The sequence below is a fragment of the Diachasma alloeum genome, unplaced genomic scaffold (genome assembly GCF_001412515.2).
Source record: "Diachasma alloeum isolate Michigan unplaced genomic scaffold, Dall2.0 Dall_scaffold_01094, whole genome shotgun sequence".
In the NCBI taxonomy this organism is placed as follows: Eukaryota; Metazoa; Arthropoda; class Insecta; order Hymenoptera; family Braconidae; genus Diachasma; species Diachasma alloeum.
This window is the reverse complement of record NW_021681205.1, coordinates 144,542-163,059: the sequence shown is the minus strand read 5'-3', so window position 1 is coordinate 163,059 and position 18,518 is coordinate 144,542. Positions and strand designations below refer to the sequence as shown.

The following is an 18,518-nucleotide window of genomic DNA, read 5'->3' as shown; positions in this document are numbered from 1 at the left end:
TTGACACATCTTTTCGCATTTAATCTTCGCCTCATTAATTTAATAAACCTTTATTTATTTCAACCTACATGTTTTCCAATATTATATGCGAACCTTAATCAATGTACAGCATATTCATATATTCCCTTAATATTGATGAATTCTATGATTGATGACCATCCCTGTTTTTCATCAAGAAAATAAAAAAAAACAACATGGAAAATTTGGGCCGAGGAAGTTCCATGAGAAAACATCAATAGAATCAGCCAAAAAAAAAGAATTTTCTAGCGAATTTGCTAGAACTTTCTATTAAATTTTTTCACACGTGAATGTCCCCTCTCTCCAAAAATTTTTCTCCATAAAAAAAAGACTGACACGTAAGCGCCTAAATTGACGATGAAAGCTAAAGCCAATTGATACAGTTCTCAGAGAAAGTTGAAAAAGCTATGATCATATTCTCATTCTCCATCTACATCACTTTACCTATAACGTGCATAACAGCCTGTTTCGCTCGGATGGCTAGAACAGTAGAAACATGTCATTTTACATCGTGCTACTCATGCACTTTTTCGTCCTCATTATTCTCGTGATCCGGAAGTGATATTATTAACGTGTAGGACCTCTCAACATTGTACATCGTGTTGATAGTGTGACATTGAAACAATCGGAATGGCGAGTGAATACGAAATACTCACGTTCAGCGCTGATGCCCTCGATAGTCTTCACGAACTTGGGTTTTCCAGTTTCGGTAGCAGTCAGCGCCAGTTTGGCGATCCTCGTGTCTCCAGAGGATCCACTGACGGCCGTGTGGTAGGAACTCGAAGACTCCTGGATTGTTGCAGCACCGTACAAGGATGACGAGGATCTTCGCTCACTCTGCGAGCCTGACATCGACGTCTCGACGTAGGACGACGTGCCATTTCTACTGCTGGATACTGACGAATACTCTACAAGCGTTTAGAACAACATGGAGACAAGAGGATTTTTGATTGGGAATATTTTTTTTTCGTACAAGAACAATATTTGAGGGTGATAAAGGCTATTGACGATCATGCAGTTTGCACAGATTCGATGGAAAACAGTCAATAGATTTTCGTTTTTTTAGATGAATTATTGATTTGAGACTTTTTCTAGAGAACTTCTCAGGCATGAATTTTCCGAATTTGTTCGTTGTATTTTTTTTAAATTTTGATTACAGAATGTCACGTATGAAAAAATTCAATAGAAAACCTAGTGAATTTGCTAGAAAATTCTATTGGAAATTCTAGTGAAGAATTTTATTCGTTTTTTGCGCTGATTCTATTGGATATTCGATAAGGAAAAGTCAATAGATTTAGAATTTCTGTTTGAATTTTTCTCTTGAATTTTCTTCTATAAGAATGCTTGGGCATTAATTTTCTAATGGAAAAAATCTAGGAGAAAAATTCAAACAGAAATTTGAAATGTATTTACTTTTTCTTATTGAATATCCAATAGAATCAGCTAAAAAAAAAATTTCAATACAATTCCAATAGAAATTATTTAAAACCCCATAGAATTCCAATAGAATTTTCTAGCGGATTCGCTAGGTTTTCTATTGAATTTATTCATGCGCGGTAATTTAAAAAAATTTGAGAATTCATGTCAAAAGTTTTCACTTGAATAAAAATATAATCAATTTTTTTTGCTCAAATCGTTTATAGAGGATATGTAATATAATATATAAAATCGTTTTCCATCAATAGCTCATTTTCGGAAAAAACGACTTATCTGCTGATTTTACTGCGATTTTTCTATAGAATCCCCTCAGCTCAAATTTTCCAGATATTTATCATTCCATTCCCTCACCTTTTCATTAAGAAAATCAAACAAAAAATCTTAAAAAAATTGAGCTCAGAAAATTCTATAAAAGATTTCTCACTAGAATACAGTCCAGAAAAATCGAATTCTGTCGACTTTTTCTACAGAATATTTTCCATTCAACATTTCAACACAATCGTCCAAAAACCAATATAAACTCCAATCGAAATCCACTAAAATTGTCTAACGAATTTTATAAAATCCTTCACCCCCAATTTCCCTCTTTCCCCCCTCCACTAATTAAGATTGTCCTCGTACCAAGAAAAATCCTCCCAATAGCCAAAACTTCTCCACGAAGCCCGTGACACCGAATACTCATCCACAACATTGATACCATCCACCGACCAATGCAGCATACAAAAAAAACACCAAATGAATCCCCAATTACCTTCGACGACTTTCGAAGAGGCGCTGAAGCGACTCGCCGAGTATCGGCCGGACATCTCTTGGCTCTCGTCAGTCCTCGTTTTCTTGATATCAGAATCGTCGACCTTGGTGGTACTCTCCCTCTTCTCAGCTGTCCTCGGCTCCTCAGCTTTAGTAGCAGCTTTCGCTTCGACCTTGGGCTTCGGCACTTCCGGTTTGGGGGGCGGAGGGGGATTGACGCTGGTGCCCTTGGCCTCGTCGTTGGGATTCTCCTCGGTCAATTGGAGATCGTCAGCCGCATGCTCAGCAAGGGCCACCAGATCGCTCGCGTACTGACGTATTTCCTTCAGCCAAGTCTTCTTCACCTGATCCTTGTGGGCGACAAGGGTGATCGGATAGCCTGGCAACTCGGGATTATGGAGTTCAAATATTCGCTGGTCGGCCGGATAATCCTTGACCTCGACCTCCGGCAATTTTATTATGTCTTTCAGTACGAAAACCGACCGATCCTCGGATATTCTCCGGACTTTGCAGACGAGAATTCGAGCTTTGAAGAGGAACAAATAACGCTCTTTGCTCTTTCCGTCTTTGTCGGTTACCGTGAACCACTCGTGGGTCAGGAGTCTACCGAGTTTGTGAATGTTACCCTTGAATCCTTCGATATTACTTGTGAATTTGTTGTCGGTTGCTTGGTGGGGGATACCCAGCATCAACTCCAGGGCCTTCTGGAGGTCGTCGCAATTTTCCCCTAGTCGGGTCGAATACTTAACCAGCTCCTGGAATTCAGTCGGTTTTTTGAGGATTGGGGAAACGGATTGGGAGATTCTGCGGTCACAAACGGCCACGGGGATGACCTGTTTTTAGAGTTGCTAAATCGGTAGCGGCGCCCACTCTTAGATGAAACACAGATCAGTGGGAAACAGAGGTGTTGCAAATTTACCGGGTTTTGGTGAATGGAGGAGAAAGATTTCGGGGATTTTGGGAATGCGCGGGGGTTTGAGATCGGTTTCATAATTGTTCGAGGGGATATTTCGCGAATATTGTTTATTGTTCGTGTAATGTTGGGGAATACTCTTCAAATTTCATGTAAAACACTTAAACATTTTCAACGACTCACATTAAACGATTCACATGAAATTTCCATAGTTATTATTAATGAAGCAGTTAATTTTTTGGATAGTTAGTGAAATTTCAATTTTTGGCTCAATAAGATGAGTTGCATGCACGGAGAGAAATATTCAATAAAAATTACCAGAAAAAAGACGTAAAAATTACGTTTCGAAACGTTCTCTGGGAGCGAAGTAAAAGTCAATAAAAAGTGTCAATCGTCACGTAAATTCTACGATCTGTTCCGTAAAAATTACTCATCCGTCCGACGCCTCACTAGCCAGGAGTCACCGTGAGGGGGAGATTTTAACAACACGTTCCGTAATTTTTCCGGAACTTTTCGTAAAAATTCTTAAACATCCAAGAATTTTCATGTTCTGAGGCATAATAAGTCTTGAAGTTTCTGTTAGATTTTACAACTTCCAGAAAAATTACGTGACTTTTTCGTATTTTTTCGGTGACAGACCCGAAAATTTACTGAACGTTTCAGATTTATTCTCTTATATTCCTATAGAAATTCACTGAAAACGATTATCGCTTGGGGATTACGTGAAATGTTCCGTAATTGTTCGTGAATATTTCTTTCCGTCTGCGAATATGAATTCAATTCAAGATCAAATCGTTCGAGCAATTCCTCATTAATCTCGGAAATTCAACAGAAAATTTTTCATTCGTGTTAAATGATTATTGATCATATTTGCTGTTCACAATTTTTAATGATGTGAAGATTATTAAAATGGTGAATGATCCAAAAATTGAGGAATTAAAATGGTGTTTTTAAGATCATAAAAAATTGTGATCATTGAAAATCATCATCATTCACCATTTTAATGATCTTAAGAGCATTAAAAATCGTGAACAGCAAATACGATCAATGATCAATGATCGTTCAATACGAACAGAAAAATTTTTCGTCGAATTTCCGAGATGAATGAGAAATTGCCTGGACGTTTTAATCTTGAATGAAATTCAACTTCGCATGCAACTGTTACTCAGTATTACTATTATTAAATGTCAAAAATTTAATAGTCAAACAGAAATGAGGCGGTTGTATCCTTCTTTGTAGAGCGAACATTGAGCTTCACTGTAGCCCGCCTACGAGTTGTGCGAGAGTTTTTTTTATATTTGATTCATCTATTGAGAGCATGTGGACATAAAACGTGGGGCTGTGGTATTTTATTGAAATATCAGTCAAGGCTTGATGAACCCAACCAGAAAATATACTATTATAACACGAGAACTATTAATTATTGCGTTATTAAGGCACGAAAATAATTGCTGAAGATTCTCTTTTAATAAAGAAAGATTTCCGATAAATCATTGATTAAAATTACGATTCAACAAAATTCGGACGCATTCGACCTCGAAAATGAAAATGGGGTCGCCATTTTATAAATATTTTAATGCTGATTTTAAATTTCTTTTGAGCAATATTTTCAGCACTTCTAGTTTCCGAGAAAAAAATGTTGAAATGTTGAAAAACGGCTTAAGTGAACAATTTGAAAAATTTGTAAAAAGATTAATTTGTACGTAGTTTTTCCCGGAAAAACTATGAATTAATTAAAATGGGATTTCTTCAGTGGATTCGATTTCATCCCAACTGGTTGCGTCAAAACGAGTGAAAAAAATGCTGAAAAAGTCCCAATTTTATGATTTTTCTTGTGAAATCAAATGATTTCACAATTTCTAATCTATCTACACCCGTGTGTTAATCTCGACTTAACTTAACATGAAGTTTGAAGATGCCTTTGCTGCAAGGTAACCGGTTAATTGCTCTTATGAGAAGTCACACTCAATTGTTGAGAGATTTATTTGCTGAAATAAAGTTGAAAAATAAAGGGATTAAAGGGATCACAAGGTTAACACACGAATGTAGATAGATTTGAGATTGGCATGCATCAAAGTGTGCGCAACCAACTTCCGATCATTTAAATTTTCAAGAAAAATCATGAAATTTTGAGCTTTTCGAGATTTTTTTCACTCACTTCGACTGAACCAATTCATTAATTCGTTGTATCGTATTAATTCATTGCATTTTTTCTAAAAAAAACTCCATCCCAATCCATTTTTTTCATAAATCTTTTAAATAGCCCCTTTCACCCACTTTTTAACATTTTTTCGCGAAAACTAGACGTGCTAGAAAGATTTTCCAAAAGAAATTTAAAACCGGTTAATTGCTCTTATGAGAAGTCACACTCAATTGTTGAGAGATTTATTTGTTGAAATAAAGTTGAAAAATAAAGGGATTAAAGGGATCACAAGGTTAACCCACGAATGTAGATAGATTTAAGATTGACATGCATCAAAGTGTGCGCAACCAACTTCCAATCATTTAAATTTTCAAGAAAAATCATGAAATTTTGAGCTTTTCGAGATTTTTTTCACTCACTTCGACTGAACCAATTCATTAATTCGTTGTATCGTATTAATTCATTGCATTTTTTCTAAAAAAAACTCCATCCCAATCCATTTTTTTCATAAATCTTTTAAATAGCCCCTTTCACCCACTTTTTAACATTTTTTCGCGAAAACTAGACGTGCTAGAAAGATTTTCCAAAAGAAATTTAAAACCGGTTAATTGCTCTTATGAGAAGTCACACTCAATTGTTGAGAGATTTATTTGTTGAAATAAAGTTGAAAAATAAAGGGATTAAAGGGATCACAAGGTTAACCCACGAATGTAGATAGATTTAAGATTGACATGCATCTAAATGTGCGCAACCAACTTCCGATCATTTAATTTTACAAGAAAAATGATGAAATTTGGAGTTTTTCGAGATTTTTTTCACTCACTTCGACTGAACCAATTCATTAATTCGTTGTATCGTATTAATTCATTGCATTTTTTCTAAAAAAAACTCCATCCCAATCCATTTTTTTCATAAATCTTTTAAATAGCCCCTTTCACCCACTTTTTAACATTTTTTTGCGAAAACTAGACGTGCTAAAAAGATTTTCCAAAAGAAATTTAAAATCAGCATGAAAATATCTATAAAATGAGGTCAGTCTCGCATTTGTGGTGGACGACGTCCGACTTTCGTCGAACCGTGTATTCAAAGATAAAGTAATAAAACGTATTATTTCCTCTCGAAAATAAAAACAAGAAGTCGAGGCCGATATCATTCCCATCGCAACCCACAATATAAATATAAATAGGTCAAAGTCAAACAGGCCCCGAGCATTGAAGAAAATCACTGCTTAAATCCAGCGACGCGCTGTCATTTTTTCCAAGGCGAATATTTGAGCATGAGTATCACCTGGAATGCTTTCAAGAATGGCTGACAGCTGGTGAGCAATAACTCTCATAATAAATTGGTTTAAATTTGGGAATCTAAAACTGAAAAGTGAATCGCGTTTACATTCTCACACACTCACTTGAAGTATGAATTCAGTAATCGTAATTACTCTTAATTAACTGATCACTGAACCCTGAATTTAGAATTAATTAATCCCTCAGTGCGAAGTCACAACACAATTAGCTTGGGTTACATTGTACTTCGAACGTAAAAACACGCCAACATGCACCGGAAGAATGATCTACGTCTTTTGGACGCTTGACAATTATGCTCATGATGACGAACTCATCTGTTTAATGCTCTTAAAATTTTACTGAACATTGATGGCTTATTGCTTTCGAATGGAAACGTTGTAGTCGTTCGAATTTAATTTTACAATTTTCGCAGGGACGAAAAAATTTAGTAGAAAAACCTAGCGAATTCGCAATTTCATTTCATTTCATGAAATGTTCAAGGGAAAATATTCAGTAGAAGAAGTCAATAGAATTCCATTTTTCTGTACAACTTATTATCTTCCAATATTTTCTATAGAATTTCCTCACCAAGAAAATCAAACAAGAAAATTTGAGGCGAGGAAATTCTGTAGAAAATATCTCAATAGAATAAGTTACATAGAAAAGTCGAATTCTATTCGCTTTTTCAGTTGAATATTTTCTATTAAAGATTTCAATAGAGTCGGCCAAAAACTAATAGAAAGTCCAATAGAAATCCAGTAGAATTTTCTACCGAATTCGCTAGAAATTTTTCATCCGTGTTATGTTAGACTTCATGAATTTTTTCATGGATATAGACTTTAATAACCTCCATGCACTGTCACCAATGAAAAATTCAGTTTTTCATACAGATTCAAAAAGACTGATATTTTCCAAAAACCGATTTTTCAACGATCACTTAAAAAGTTGTCATCAAAATGGAATTAGTAATGGCTCAAAAATTGATGACAATACCCTCTTGATTCTATCAGAATCTGATGGGGGTCTCACAATTCCTTGTTGAGTGACAGCACTTGTTTATACGATTTGAAAGAGAAAATCGGTTTTTTCATGATTACTGAAAGAATCATCAGTAATAGATTGATTAAACCTCGATTAAACCCGGACCGAAAACGAATTCGTGTCTTGAGAGTGTCTGAATGTAGAATCATTTGACAGAACGACATAATACTCAAAATTTTGATGACATTTCAATTGATTATAGTACTATAACATGAAAAAATAGAAGAAGAGAGTAGTGAAATAAGAATTAGAAAAAAGAGAATCCATTCGAGAGCAAATTTATTTGTGAAAAAGTGCAATTATCCACTTATTTTTTATATTCTACTAGTTAGGCACCTAGAATGTCTAGAATGCATATCTTAATTTCAGACACTAGTTGTTCTAGTGTAACGTATCCCTTCGTCGAGTAAAGATGAATGAATAAAAAAAATATTACCTTCAGCAGGAGCTGGTAGTCGTTGATGCGTTGTATCGGAAGCTTGAGATGCTCCGACACGCTTTTATCGTCTCCGAGGGTCTGGCTCAGCTCCTGAATAAACATAAATCATTGTCAATAACCCAACAGCGTTATCAATTCCCCGAGACCCCGTAAAAACACCAGTAAATATTTTCCTCTTATCAAAAACGACCGGTCTGACTACACAGGGACTTTTCCCCTTATCTCAATCCTTCGCCCTGGCCAATGTCAAATGCGAAACAAGTGGATGACTAATTTGACTATACTGAGAGAACAACAAACACGTTGTCTAACAAGTCGTGTTCGGGCCAACAAAATCGCTAGTTAAAAATTGCCAAAAAAGAATTTGGTTCGAATTTGAAAGTCTCAAAAATGAATAATTGTTCTGCTTTCGACAGCAACGAAATATTTGGCTCAAGAGGCGGATAATTCACACCAGACGGTGCCTTTTCAGGATGAAAACATCTCATATAGAGGAAAATTTATCAACAAATATTTTATCTCTAAGTTACAAGATTGCTATCATATCATTATTATTGTTTCATTTAAGGGTTTATTTCTTGTCTGTGATTATTAGACAGCCGGAACGAAAAACTACTATCCCTTGTTTCGCATAAAACAAAGATTTTTCGGGAGCAAAATACATATGGGAGTATCGAATAACGAAGGAGTAGTGCTAGCAATGACATTTCTTGCGTGTACAGAGAATGCAATTTTTTTTGAACTACTAAATCTATTTTTCCGACAAAAATTTTTCATTCCGCCGCATTCTCTGCATGTTTGGCACAAAAAATCCTTTTTTGATCATTTTCAAAAAACTATTTTCTTGGTACAAGGAAGACCTGTTTGAGAACTTTGTCGTTTTTCTCTCAGTGTACGTCGTGTGACCAATTTCCTCCGCAAAAAAAAACGGCAAATATTTCCCTCAACGTATATTTTTTGATATTTCACTGTAATCCGATATGCGTTGGCTAAATCACAGGCATTATTTTTGGCGGTAGAATATTGGAACAGGGGAAAACATCACAGGCACATAATCATCAGTCACCAAGTGGTCACGTGGTCACAAGCGTAATTAACACTATGAGCACACCTTGAGGGGGGTGAAACTGAAAATTCAACTTAAGGATATCTCGGTAAATTTTCTCTTTTTCTCGCAGATCGATTTAATTTGCTGATGTCCCCCAGTCAGTCTATACAACACACGGTGGTTCGCCGAGACTCGCGACCCAGAGTCGAAGCAGAGGGAAGATTTAACACGAACGGCGGGACTTGGATTCTATACTTAGACGATAGACGCCATCGAAAGACTGACCAACGTGCAAACACTGGTTAAAAAACCGTTTAGGTCTCACGATGAGGGAGAGGATTTTTTTTCTCTCATTCTCGTGATCCAGTGATCCAGTTTTAAAACACTGCGGAAATGAAGGACATTGCGGCGCAGGGAGGAGAAAAAATTGCATGAATTGGCTGTCTTTCGGAGGAGAAATTTTGGCGAATTTCGATTCAAGTTCTGTTGTAATTCTGTTGAATAATTCTAGTGGAAATCATGCAATTTTATCGTGTTTTTTGGTTAAGGATATTCTGTAGAAAATTCTCAATGGATCTTCATTTTTATGGAGAAAATTCTTGGGCTTAAATTTTATAAATAATTTCGATGCTTTGTTATTTGTTTCGGATAAGAAAATCCAAGAATAAAAATCGGAAGAGAGTGAGGTATACCGGACAATCAACTGCTTTAGATTTGTATAGAATTTTATAAAAAATTTTTAATAAAAAAAGTCACAGCAAAGTTGTATAATTTTTAATGGAATTGACGCACAAAATAAATGGAATTTGTCAATAGAAATTTAAAAGAATTTCTTTGTTGTTCATTTAAAGTTAAGAAAAAAATGTTCAAAGAATGAATTTTCCTTTTTTTAACGTTTTTTTTACGAATTAAAATTCAAGTTTTTGAAATTTCGAGGGCATACCATTCAGTAATTTTTCTTGCCATGTTTCAACTATTGATTGTTCAATTTAGAAAAAAAACAGACAGATGAATAAGAATGGAAAATTGCAATTAAGAATTTTAATGAAGATTTTTAAAAATTGTTCATTGCAATTTTGCATTATTATTCATTTGTTTGTTTGTTTTTTTTTCTAAATGAAGATTTTTTAAAATTCTTCATTCGAATATTAATTGGAAGTGAATTATCCACACAAATAAATTTTTATTTTCATCAAGTCATGCTCATTTGAGGAAGTTGAAGGAGATAAACATCTCAAATTGATTCTGTTCTAATTCTGGCGTGAAACCTAGTTCGATTGTTGATTGATAAATTCGAAAGGTTTTTGCTTATTTTTCCGATAACTTTTTTTTTCATTTGGAGGAACGCACGAAATGCCGGGGACACATTGCGAGAGGACGAGAGAGATGGATTGAGTTGATGTGCGTTGAGATAAAAATACATGATGTTATTTTCGGGTTACTGGATGGACGCCCGCTTTTCGCCTTCGCTATTATGTAAGAGCGGATTTTCATTTGCAAGCATCATCGGGGGATGAAAAAAAATGGAGAAATCAGCTGTGATGGGTCGTTTGGGGTGACTTCATGCGCGTTTTAATTACCCTATTATCTGGCGCTTCACGAAAACGGGAAATGTCTGTCCGATTCTGGATTTTTTCCATATGAATTTTGATAAGGGAAAGTGAGAAAGAAATTTTCAAGGGATTTTAGAGAGAAGTTCAGTAATTATTTTGAAAATTCTTGCTGAAGTCAGTTTGATTTTTGGTTTCTCTGAATTTTATTTCAGAGTTTATCTTCAGAGTATGAGGAAGACCTCTTCTTTACCAGAAATCTCGAGGAATATAGTCATTTTGTAGTAGAATTTCCGTTCTATTTATCATGAATTTCATCTGAGAAATCCGTTTTACCGACGTTTTCTCAAAATTTCTGAGAGTTTTATCGTAAGAGGTGCTTCAAGGGGAGATCCCGCTGAAATTTAGAAATCACTGATGCCTTTATCTATTGTACTACTGAAACTGAAGTTTACTACTTCAGTTTTAATGTAAAAAAATGAGAAAAAATTACGTTTTTGATTTTTTTAAACCTTCAAATATCCTCGTGATGCCATTCTCATTTGTTTGTGTGTACACAAACATAACTAAATGAGTTTATTTGAAACATTTTATCTTTTCAGTTTTAAGAATTATTTTCACAAAATTTCCTGAGGTAAATAATTTGAAAATTAGCAGAATTTAAATAATTGAAGTTGATTTTTTTTCATTTTTTGAATCTTAGTTTTGAGGCTTTCGCGACCATTTCATGAATATCATTCTATGAAACACGAATAAGCGAATCATAATTGTCCAAATCATTTAGGTCGGAGGAAAATAGAATAATTCTACTTTCTTAATATTGCGTTTACTAACGTTTTCTTCGAACAAAGTTGATTAGAATTAATAGCTAGAATTATGAGATTATCTCACATTTTTGACGTTCTGGATAGGAAAATCTGAATGCAATATAGTGAAAATGATGATCGATTTTTTCACTCTGAACAAATAATATTAATATCCAAATACAAAATTTCTGATATGAATAAAAAGAAGCTGTGACTCAATATTCCAAATGAAGTTTTAATTTTTAATTTGGTGCTGAAAACACGAGATGACAATATTCTAAGCACGCAATTATATTAATGAGATGAACAACAGATTAATTGAATTACCGTGTGAACTAACTAAAAATGGATAACAGTGTGGCACGCACTTGCAATGCGGAATTTTTTAGAAATCACATTACCTCGAAATATTCTCGAACTTCGTTGTTTGTCTGTAGTAATTCTTGCGCAGCGGGTTCGTCTCGACAATAAGCCACGTGTTTGTCGAAATCTCTCTCCTGTGAAATACAACAGTTCCTTTATTCTGCACTGCTCCCCTCGGAAAGAGGACAGAAATGTGAGATTATTCGATTGATCCTCACCAGTCTCAGAAATGTTTTCCCGAGCATTCTCGGCTGGTCCGCGTAGTACTTGACACCCTCGATTAAAACCCTGCCGAACGATCTAAGTAAGGCCGGAATTAATATCATGCCAATTCACACCACGCCTTGGATAAGGGCTTTTTAATGTTTTTCATTCTCTCGTCAACGTCCACATCGACAAGACAACACAGGAATTCTTTTAATTACGCTTTTGGATCTTTTTTTGTGAGGAGGGTATCAAACAGGTCCTCAAGAGATTTGATTAAACACGATTAAGAAATGGGGGGGGGGAAGAATCATTGATAACTGTTAATAGAAGGTATCAGATTTTATTTTTGTGAATTTCACGACGCAAGAAAAAATTTCATGGTAAAACCTAGCGAATTTAATCGAAAATTCTAGTAAATTTCTATTGAATTCTATTGAAAATTCTACTTGTTTTCGGCGGGTTCAATTTTTTTTTATAGAGAAAAACAATTTTGATGAAATCAGATGACATTTTCTATAAAATTCCAATGGACATCTCATAAAATTCCCTAACGAATGCGTTAGGTTTTCTCAATGAAATTTTCTTCTGTTCTCTCGTCTTCAAGACATCTCATACCAAGATGCGACTGCAAATGAACCTTTATTTGATTTAATACAATTAATTTCTTCGGGTCTTGATTTTATGAGATTCAGAAGGTGTTATACAACCAACTTTCAAGGGACTCGTAAAATTCACGGGATCCACGGACGAAAAAATTTAATAGAAAAACCCTATCGAATTCGTTAGAAAATTCTATTGAATTTCTAATAAACTTTCTATTAGTTTTTGGCTGATTCTATTGACATGTTCAATAGAAAAAGTTAACAGAATTCGATTTTTCTATACAACTTATTCTTTTCATATTTTTATACAGAATTTGCTCGACTCAAATTTTCCAAGTTTTTTTCATTCTATTTTTCTTTTCTTCTCATCAAGAAAATCAAACGAAAAAAATTGGAAAATTTGAGCCGAGGAAATTCTATTGAAAATCTCTCAATAGAATAAGTTATATAGAAAAATTGAATTCTATTGACTTTTTCTACTGAATATTTTCTATTGAACATTTCAATAGAATCGGCCAAAAACTAATAGAACAGTTCAATAGATATTCAATGGATTTTTCTAACGAATTCGATAGGTTTTTCTACTAAATTTTTTCGTCCGTGTCATGATATTCAGGTGATCAATTGACACACACACACGAACACTGGCAAATAAACCCACAGAAAACTTCGACTTACGCGATTTCACATCGACTGCTAGGAAATGAATAATGTAAACTGTTCGGTTCGTGTGTGTCTCTAATTTCGAATATTTCTGGTGTTGTCATTGTGATAAAAAAATGTGGATCTCTGGCATTTCAATAATCGTGTCGCGGATTCGAGAGAATCGAGTGGTGAGGGTGATTATACCTACGTGTTATGGAAATCAGCGATTTGTTTGAGATTCGTGAAAATGATTTCTTTGTTATCCCGAACGGCCCTGGGGACTCCTGGATTGTCCAGGGGTTTCAGGTACCTCTCGACGACTTGTTGGAGGTCCTTACCGAACTCCTCCTCGGTTTCAACCAATTCCTTCACCACAGCTCTGAAATAGAAAGGTGCAATATTCACAGGATTTGGGGGTTTTCTCAGATTTTTTTTCTTTTGTAAATACGTGTTATTGGAACGCACTCTCGTCGATATCGGGAATCTTCTGGGCGGTGTTGACTCGTCAGGGTTGAGCTGTCCTCGCTGGGAGCTGTCTGCATGAGTATTGACATTGGCAGCCATCCCTCTTTTCCGTCTATTTTTCGCACTAGTGCTCTGTTACGAAAAAAATTGTAGATACAGTCACAATGGAATTTTAGGGAATTCGATCTCAAATTTCGATTGATTTGTCTAAATGATCAATAAAAATTTATTTACATAGAATTAATGTCGGATTTTCCGTTTGAATATGTTTGATTGTTGCTTCCGACTGGAAGCTTTATAATCGTTGAAATTTAAGTTTTGGATTTTTTGTGTTGTATCGACCCACTATGATCCAAAAAGTCCGAAAATGTTTAGGGATCGCCCGTACGTGTGTGTTCGCTAATGATTGGATGGAATCGAATCTTTTTTTTAAATGTAGGTATTGATGAGCCCTATCAATCGCGATTAATTAAATTTTAACTCATCGATTTTTTTTTTGATTTTCGATTTTTTTCGAAAATCGGTTGTCCCACGATAACTAAAAAAAATGTTCTGAATTGATTGAATGATGGCTTAAAAAAATTGTTTGGATGTGCTTTTGACCGAGTTCGAAGACGAAGGCAATAGCAATAATCGTTATTTTGATTTATTTTCAAAATTTTCAAAAAATTTCTTTTTTTTTAAAATCAGAATTCCGGGGACATATTCGAATATCATGCTTCAAATGAATTCAATCATAGCTTAAAATGTTCGTTTTAATGCCATTAAGTCGAAGTTAAAAGATGATTACAATAGCTATATTGGTTGATTTGATTTTTATGATGATTGTTGAAAATTTCTAATTTTTCATGAATTTCCCTGAAACTGAGCTTTCTGATGGTTTCTTCAAATGTGATGCTTCAAATTCATTCAAGTATGTATAAATAAAATTTTTCTATTAACTTTCTATCGAAGGGCTGAGGGGAAAGATAGAGCCGTAAAAAAACAATCGGTTGTATAGAAGAAAGGGATAATAAGAATAATGATGATGATAACATTCAACGAAGTTGAAAATCTGACAAAATTAGTTGAAAAGAAATCGTATTCAATTTAATAAAATGAAATAAAGAATGACTTATACATGACAGAAGGAAATGGTGTGCAAAATAACCATTCGGAAGCATATTGCTAATTTATTAGCAGAAATAACTGCACTATGGGCAATACAATCGCAATTCCACTTGTTTTTATTTCATTTTCCACATTAATCGAGGGTCATGATATCGTGACGCAATATATCAGGGCGGGGGTTCAACAAAGGGCTTAGAAAATTTCTAAAATTAAACATGGAATCCATCCACATTAAACCGCTCGCACTGTTAGAAATTCTTTGAAATTGAAGTGACAGATGCAGTTGAATTCTCAATATTCTGAAGCCAATTTCAAACCTAATTGCTCATGGAATTCCTGATTCATCTTGGAAATTCAATAAAATTCGGTTTTCCATGACAAATGATCATTAAATTTTCAAAGACAATTTAGATTTTCAAACCTATCGTGAAAATCAAGCAACAAATAGAAAATTCAGCAGAAAAGATGTCTGAATTTTCACGATCATCAGTAATTTCCATCGTCGTATGAACCTGAGATTTCAATTTTCATTGAATATTTAAGAAAATTGACTAATTTATTAATAACAAAAATCAACGAAAATTCCATGTAAATTATTCATTGCTAAAAATTTAGAGATTTTTTACTTAAAACTTAAAGAGTACTTTTCTAACACTGCAATATAAAAATTTCATATTCATATCCTGGCATAATTCCCAACCCTAATGATTCGAATCTCCAATATAAACTCTCCCTCCACCCGTTAATTGCGGAAACGTCCCAACCGCAGTCCCAATTAACTTCGCTAATTTTGCACATTACCCTAATAACCCAAACCCCAAAATTTAACATCCCTCATAATAACCCCCTTCAAACATATTTCACTTATCGAATGATTTATACCCCATTCACTCCCAGCGCATTGTCATTGCCAAAACGAAAAGCGCCAGGCACGACGCGTGGCAATAGTCTCCACCTATTTTCTGTATTTTCGAGCGTTCGCTGAGCTTGAACCTCACCTTTTGGCTCGTATTTATTTCTAGCTTAATGGTCTGATTATCGAATTGTCACAGTCCGTAAGGTCGTCTGATTCCGAAATTCCCCGCGTTCTACTCATCAATCTATTTCAAGTCCATCTAAAATATTGTTCCAACAAATTTCAGGGGGAAAATTTCCCCGTTCAATTTTCCCCGGAGGTTCAACGTCTCTCGAACAATAAAACCGTCTGTTTGTGTTATGAAATCACTCAGAAATCCTAATGTCGCGAGCAATTGTCGTAATCGTCTGCTTCTATTCAGTCCCACGAAGTGTGAAGACGACATTCACTGGCCATCAGACATGAGCTTCGATTATTCGCATTCACTCGAGGATATTAAATCAGGTGAATCAGCTAACGCTTCGTGGGCAGAGTGCCGACAGTTGTTACACTTCAGAAAGCGTGGATTTATATTTTCACGGAACGATGAGACTGACGATAGGGCCGTTGACATCGTCTCTCCTCACACTGTCCATCATCTATGAAATGATTTAATGGAAAAACCTAGAGCTTTGTCGAAGGTTTTCTTGTCAATTTCTATTGGAAGTCTGCTGCGATAGATTGGGCTTATTTATTTGATATTTTCACGAGTCCTTTGTTCATTGAAGCCTACGCGCGATATAGAATCACATCGTCTAACACATTTACCGAAAATTTTCATAGGAGAATCTAGCGAATTCATTAGAAAAAATCATTGGATTTCTGCTGAATTTTTTTAGAATTTTTGGTCCATTCTATTGAAATCTTCCGCAGCTCATCTGTGCGGTTTTTTTAATAGAAATGTTTTACGAAAAATATTCTGTACAGAGATAGATAAAATTATAATGGAGAATTAAAATTATTAAATTAGATGGAAAATTAGTTGACTATTTTATCATTTTTTAATTTTTATTAAATTAATCGTTAATCAAATCATTCAAATTTTCAAATTTTTTGTACGTCGGTAATCGACTTCGCAAGAATGACGATTATTTCATTAATCGGAAAATTAAATTCGTAAATTTGTAATAAATCGTTTAATAATAATGGAAAATTAAAGAAAACTGCAGGTTTTTCCATTAAATTTTTCCATACGTACCACTAAATTATTCCCTTCCTATGGATACATTACCTCTGGATATTAGAGTCCGAGTTTGATCTTATGACACCCCTAGCTCGTGAATCGGTATGTCTTCTCTTGGGTCTCACCGATATTTTGTGACGAGCTGCGGAGCTATCCAGACAAGCTCCGACCTCACCAATCTCTAGATCAGGATCCATTCTAGCTCTCCTATAATATTCTCTAGGTTTATCGTTTCTTCTTCATTTGTTAGAAGCTGTTAATGGTGAAGCCGATTAGAAAGCTCGCTGCTCTTGTTACGAGGAAAATTTATGCAGCTTAGTACAAATTCTTGGAGTAACATACTCAGCAGTTGTGGAAGCTAAACCGATGTGACATAACTGGCCGTATAATCTGTTCATGCCTCTCGGAAATAGAATAACTGGAAGATCCACTGGCGAGTGACACACGCACCGGCGAGGAGGGTCGTTAGACTATTCCCAGGTCCCCTTTTATTGTCTCCGGTATAATTAATGGAACTATTCGATTTTTTTGCTCATCACGCGTTCGAAAAAATTAAATAGAAAAAATTAGAGAGCTCGTTGGAAAATTCTATTGAACTTCCTGGTAGTTTTTGGCTGATTCTATTAAAAAATTCCGCAGGCCTGCGCGTTTCTCGAGAGAAAATGATTTTGAATGAGAATTGGATTTTTCTGTGTAATTTTACCGGGTTTTATTCTCAGATTATGATGAAGTCCTAGTTAATGTCTATTGATTTCTACTAGTTTATCGTCGACGATGAGAGGAATGTTCAATGCATAGATCGGCGTCAATCATTACTTTAGTAATATTATGAGAAGCACCTCACAGTAATTTGGATTTATGTATCGTAATTAAAATTTGAAAAATATTGTAATAATTGGTAATTAAATTTCTCAATTATTGGTTGATCAAGTAATTTGGAATTTTAAAATTAAATTGACGGTTATTTTTAAAATAACAAAATTGGTGAGTAATATTAACAATTGACTTATTCCAAATTTAACTGTAACTCAAAATTTCGATTGTGCCGATGCCTGATGGAATTTTTCCATGTGCGTATTTTATATTTGGATTATGATCAAGTCCCAGGGGTCTATTTATACGAAATTCGAAACATGGAATTTTCAAAATGAGCGAGTGAACGGAGTACTCGCCTATTTTCTGTGGAGGCCAATGATCTTGGTCTTTCTAGTGGACTTTTTTTTTATCATCTCCCTCCGCTGACGTAGACTTTCCACAGTTCTATATTAACTTCCGCAAATACTCGGCGAATTTACACTGATGGGACGTCGTGAGCACCTGCTGTAATTATCATCTGTTGTCTTCTCTCGATTTATTTTGTTTTGTTTATGCTCGGTAAATTTCTCGACAACCAACCCACTCGGCTGTCACCGTATTCCAGAAATAAATGAGTAATTTCAAGGTAAATTCTACGAAACGTCTGTCAGTAGCTGAAATGTTTTTTCAACAGATATCTCGTCGGGGGCTTTTTTGAATTCAGTAGCATTTCCGGATTGATTTGGGTGTCAGCGGGGCATCAGAGCCAGATTTCCCCAATATTTTGTTTGGGGTGATGGAAAAATTATTACTCAGAAAAAAATAGAA

The 18,518-nt window shown here is 35.0% G+C and overlaps 1 protein-coding gene across 7 annotated transcripts in view; it reads right to left on the bottom strand.

Annotated features, from left to right (window-relative positions):
• LOC107045855 (obscurin) overlaps positions 1–18,518 on the bottom strand; it is a 45,164-nt gene that overhangs the window by 18,938 nt on the left and 7,708 nt on the right. For 4 of the 7 annotated variants that reach the window (XM_015268252.1, XM_015268256.1, XM_015268257.1 and 1 more), the window contains exons 3-11: positions 16,944–17,102; positions 13,708–13,839; positions 13,451–13,621; positions 12,007–12,088; positions 11,827–11,922; positions 8,019–8,111; positions 2,207–2,960; positions 675–926; positions 463–498 (exon numbers count right to left, since the gene is read on the bottom strand). In XM_015268252.1, the coding sequence (XP_015123738.1) occupies positions 463–498; positions 675–926; positions 2,207–2,960; positions 8,019–8,111; positions 11,827–11,922; positions 12,007–12,088; positions 13,451–13,621; positions 13,708–13,839; positions 16,944–17,102 (1,775 nt within the window). The remainder of the gene's footprint in view (positions 1–462; positions 499–674; positions 927–2,206; positions 2,961–8,018; positions 8,112–11,826; positions 11,923–12,006; positions 12,089–13,450; positions 13,622–13,707; positions 13,840–16,943; positions 17,103–18,518) is intronic. The other 3 variants (XM_015268253.1, XM_015268254.1, XM_015268255.1) reach the window with 3 other exon arrangements.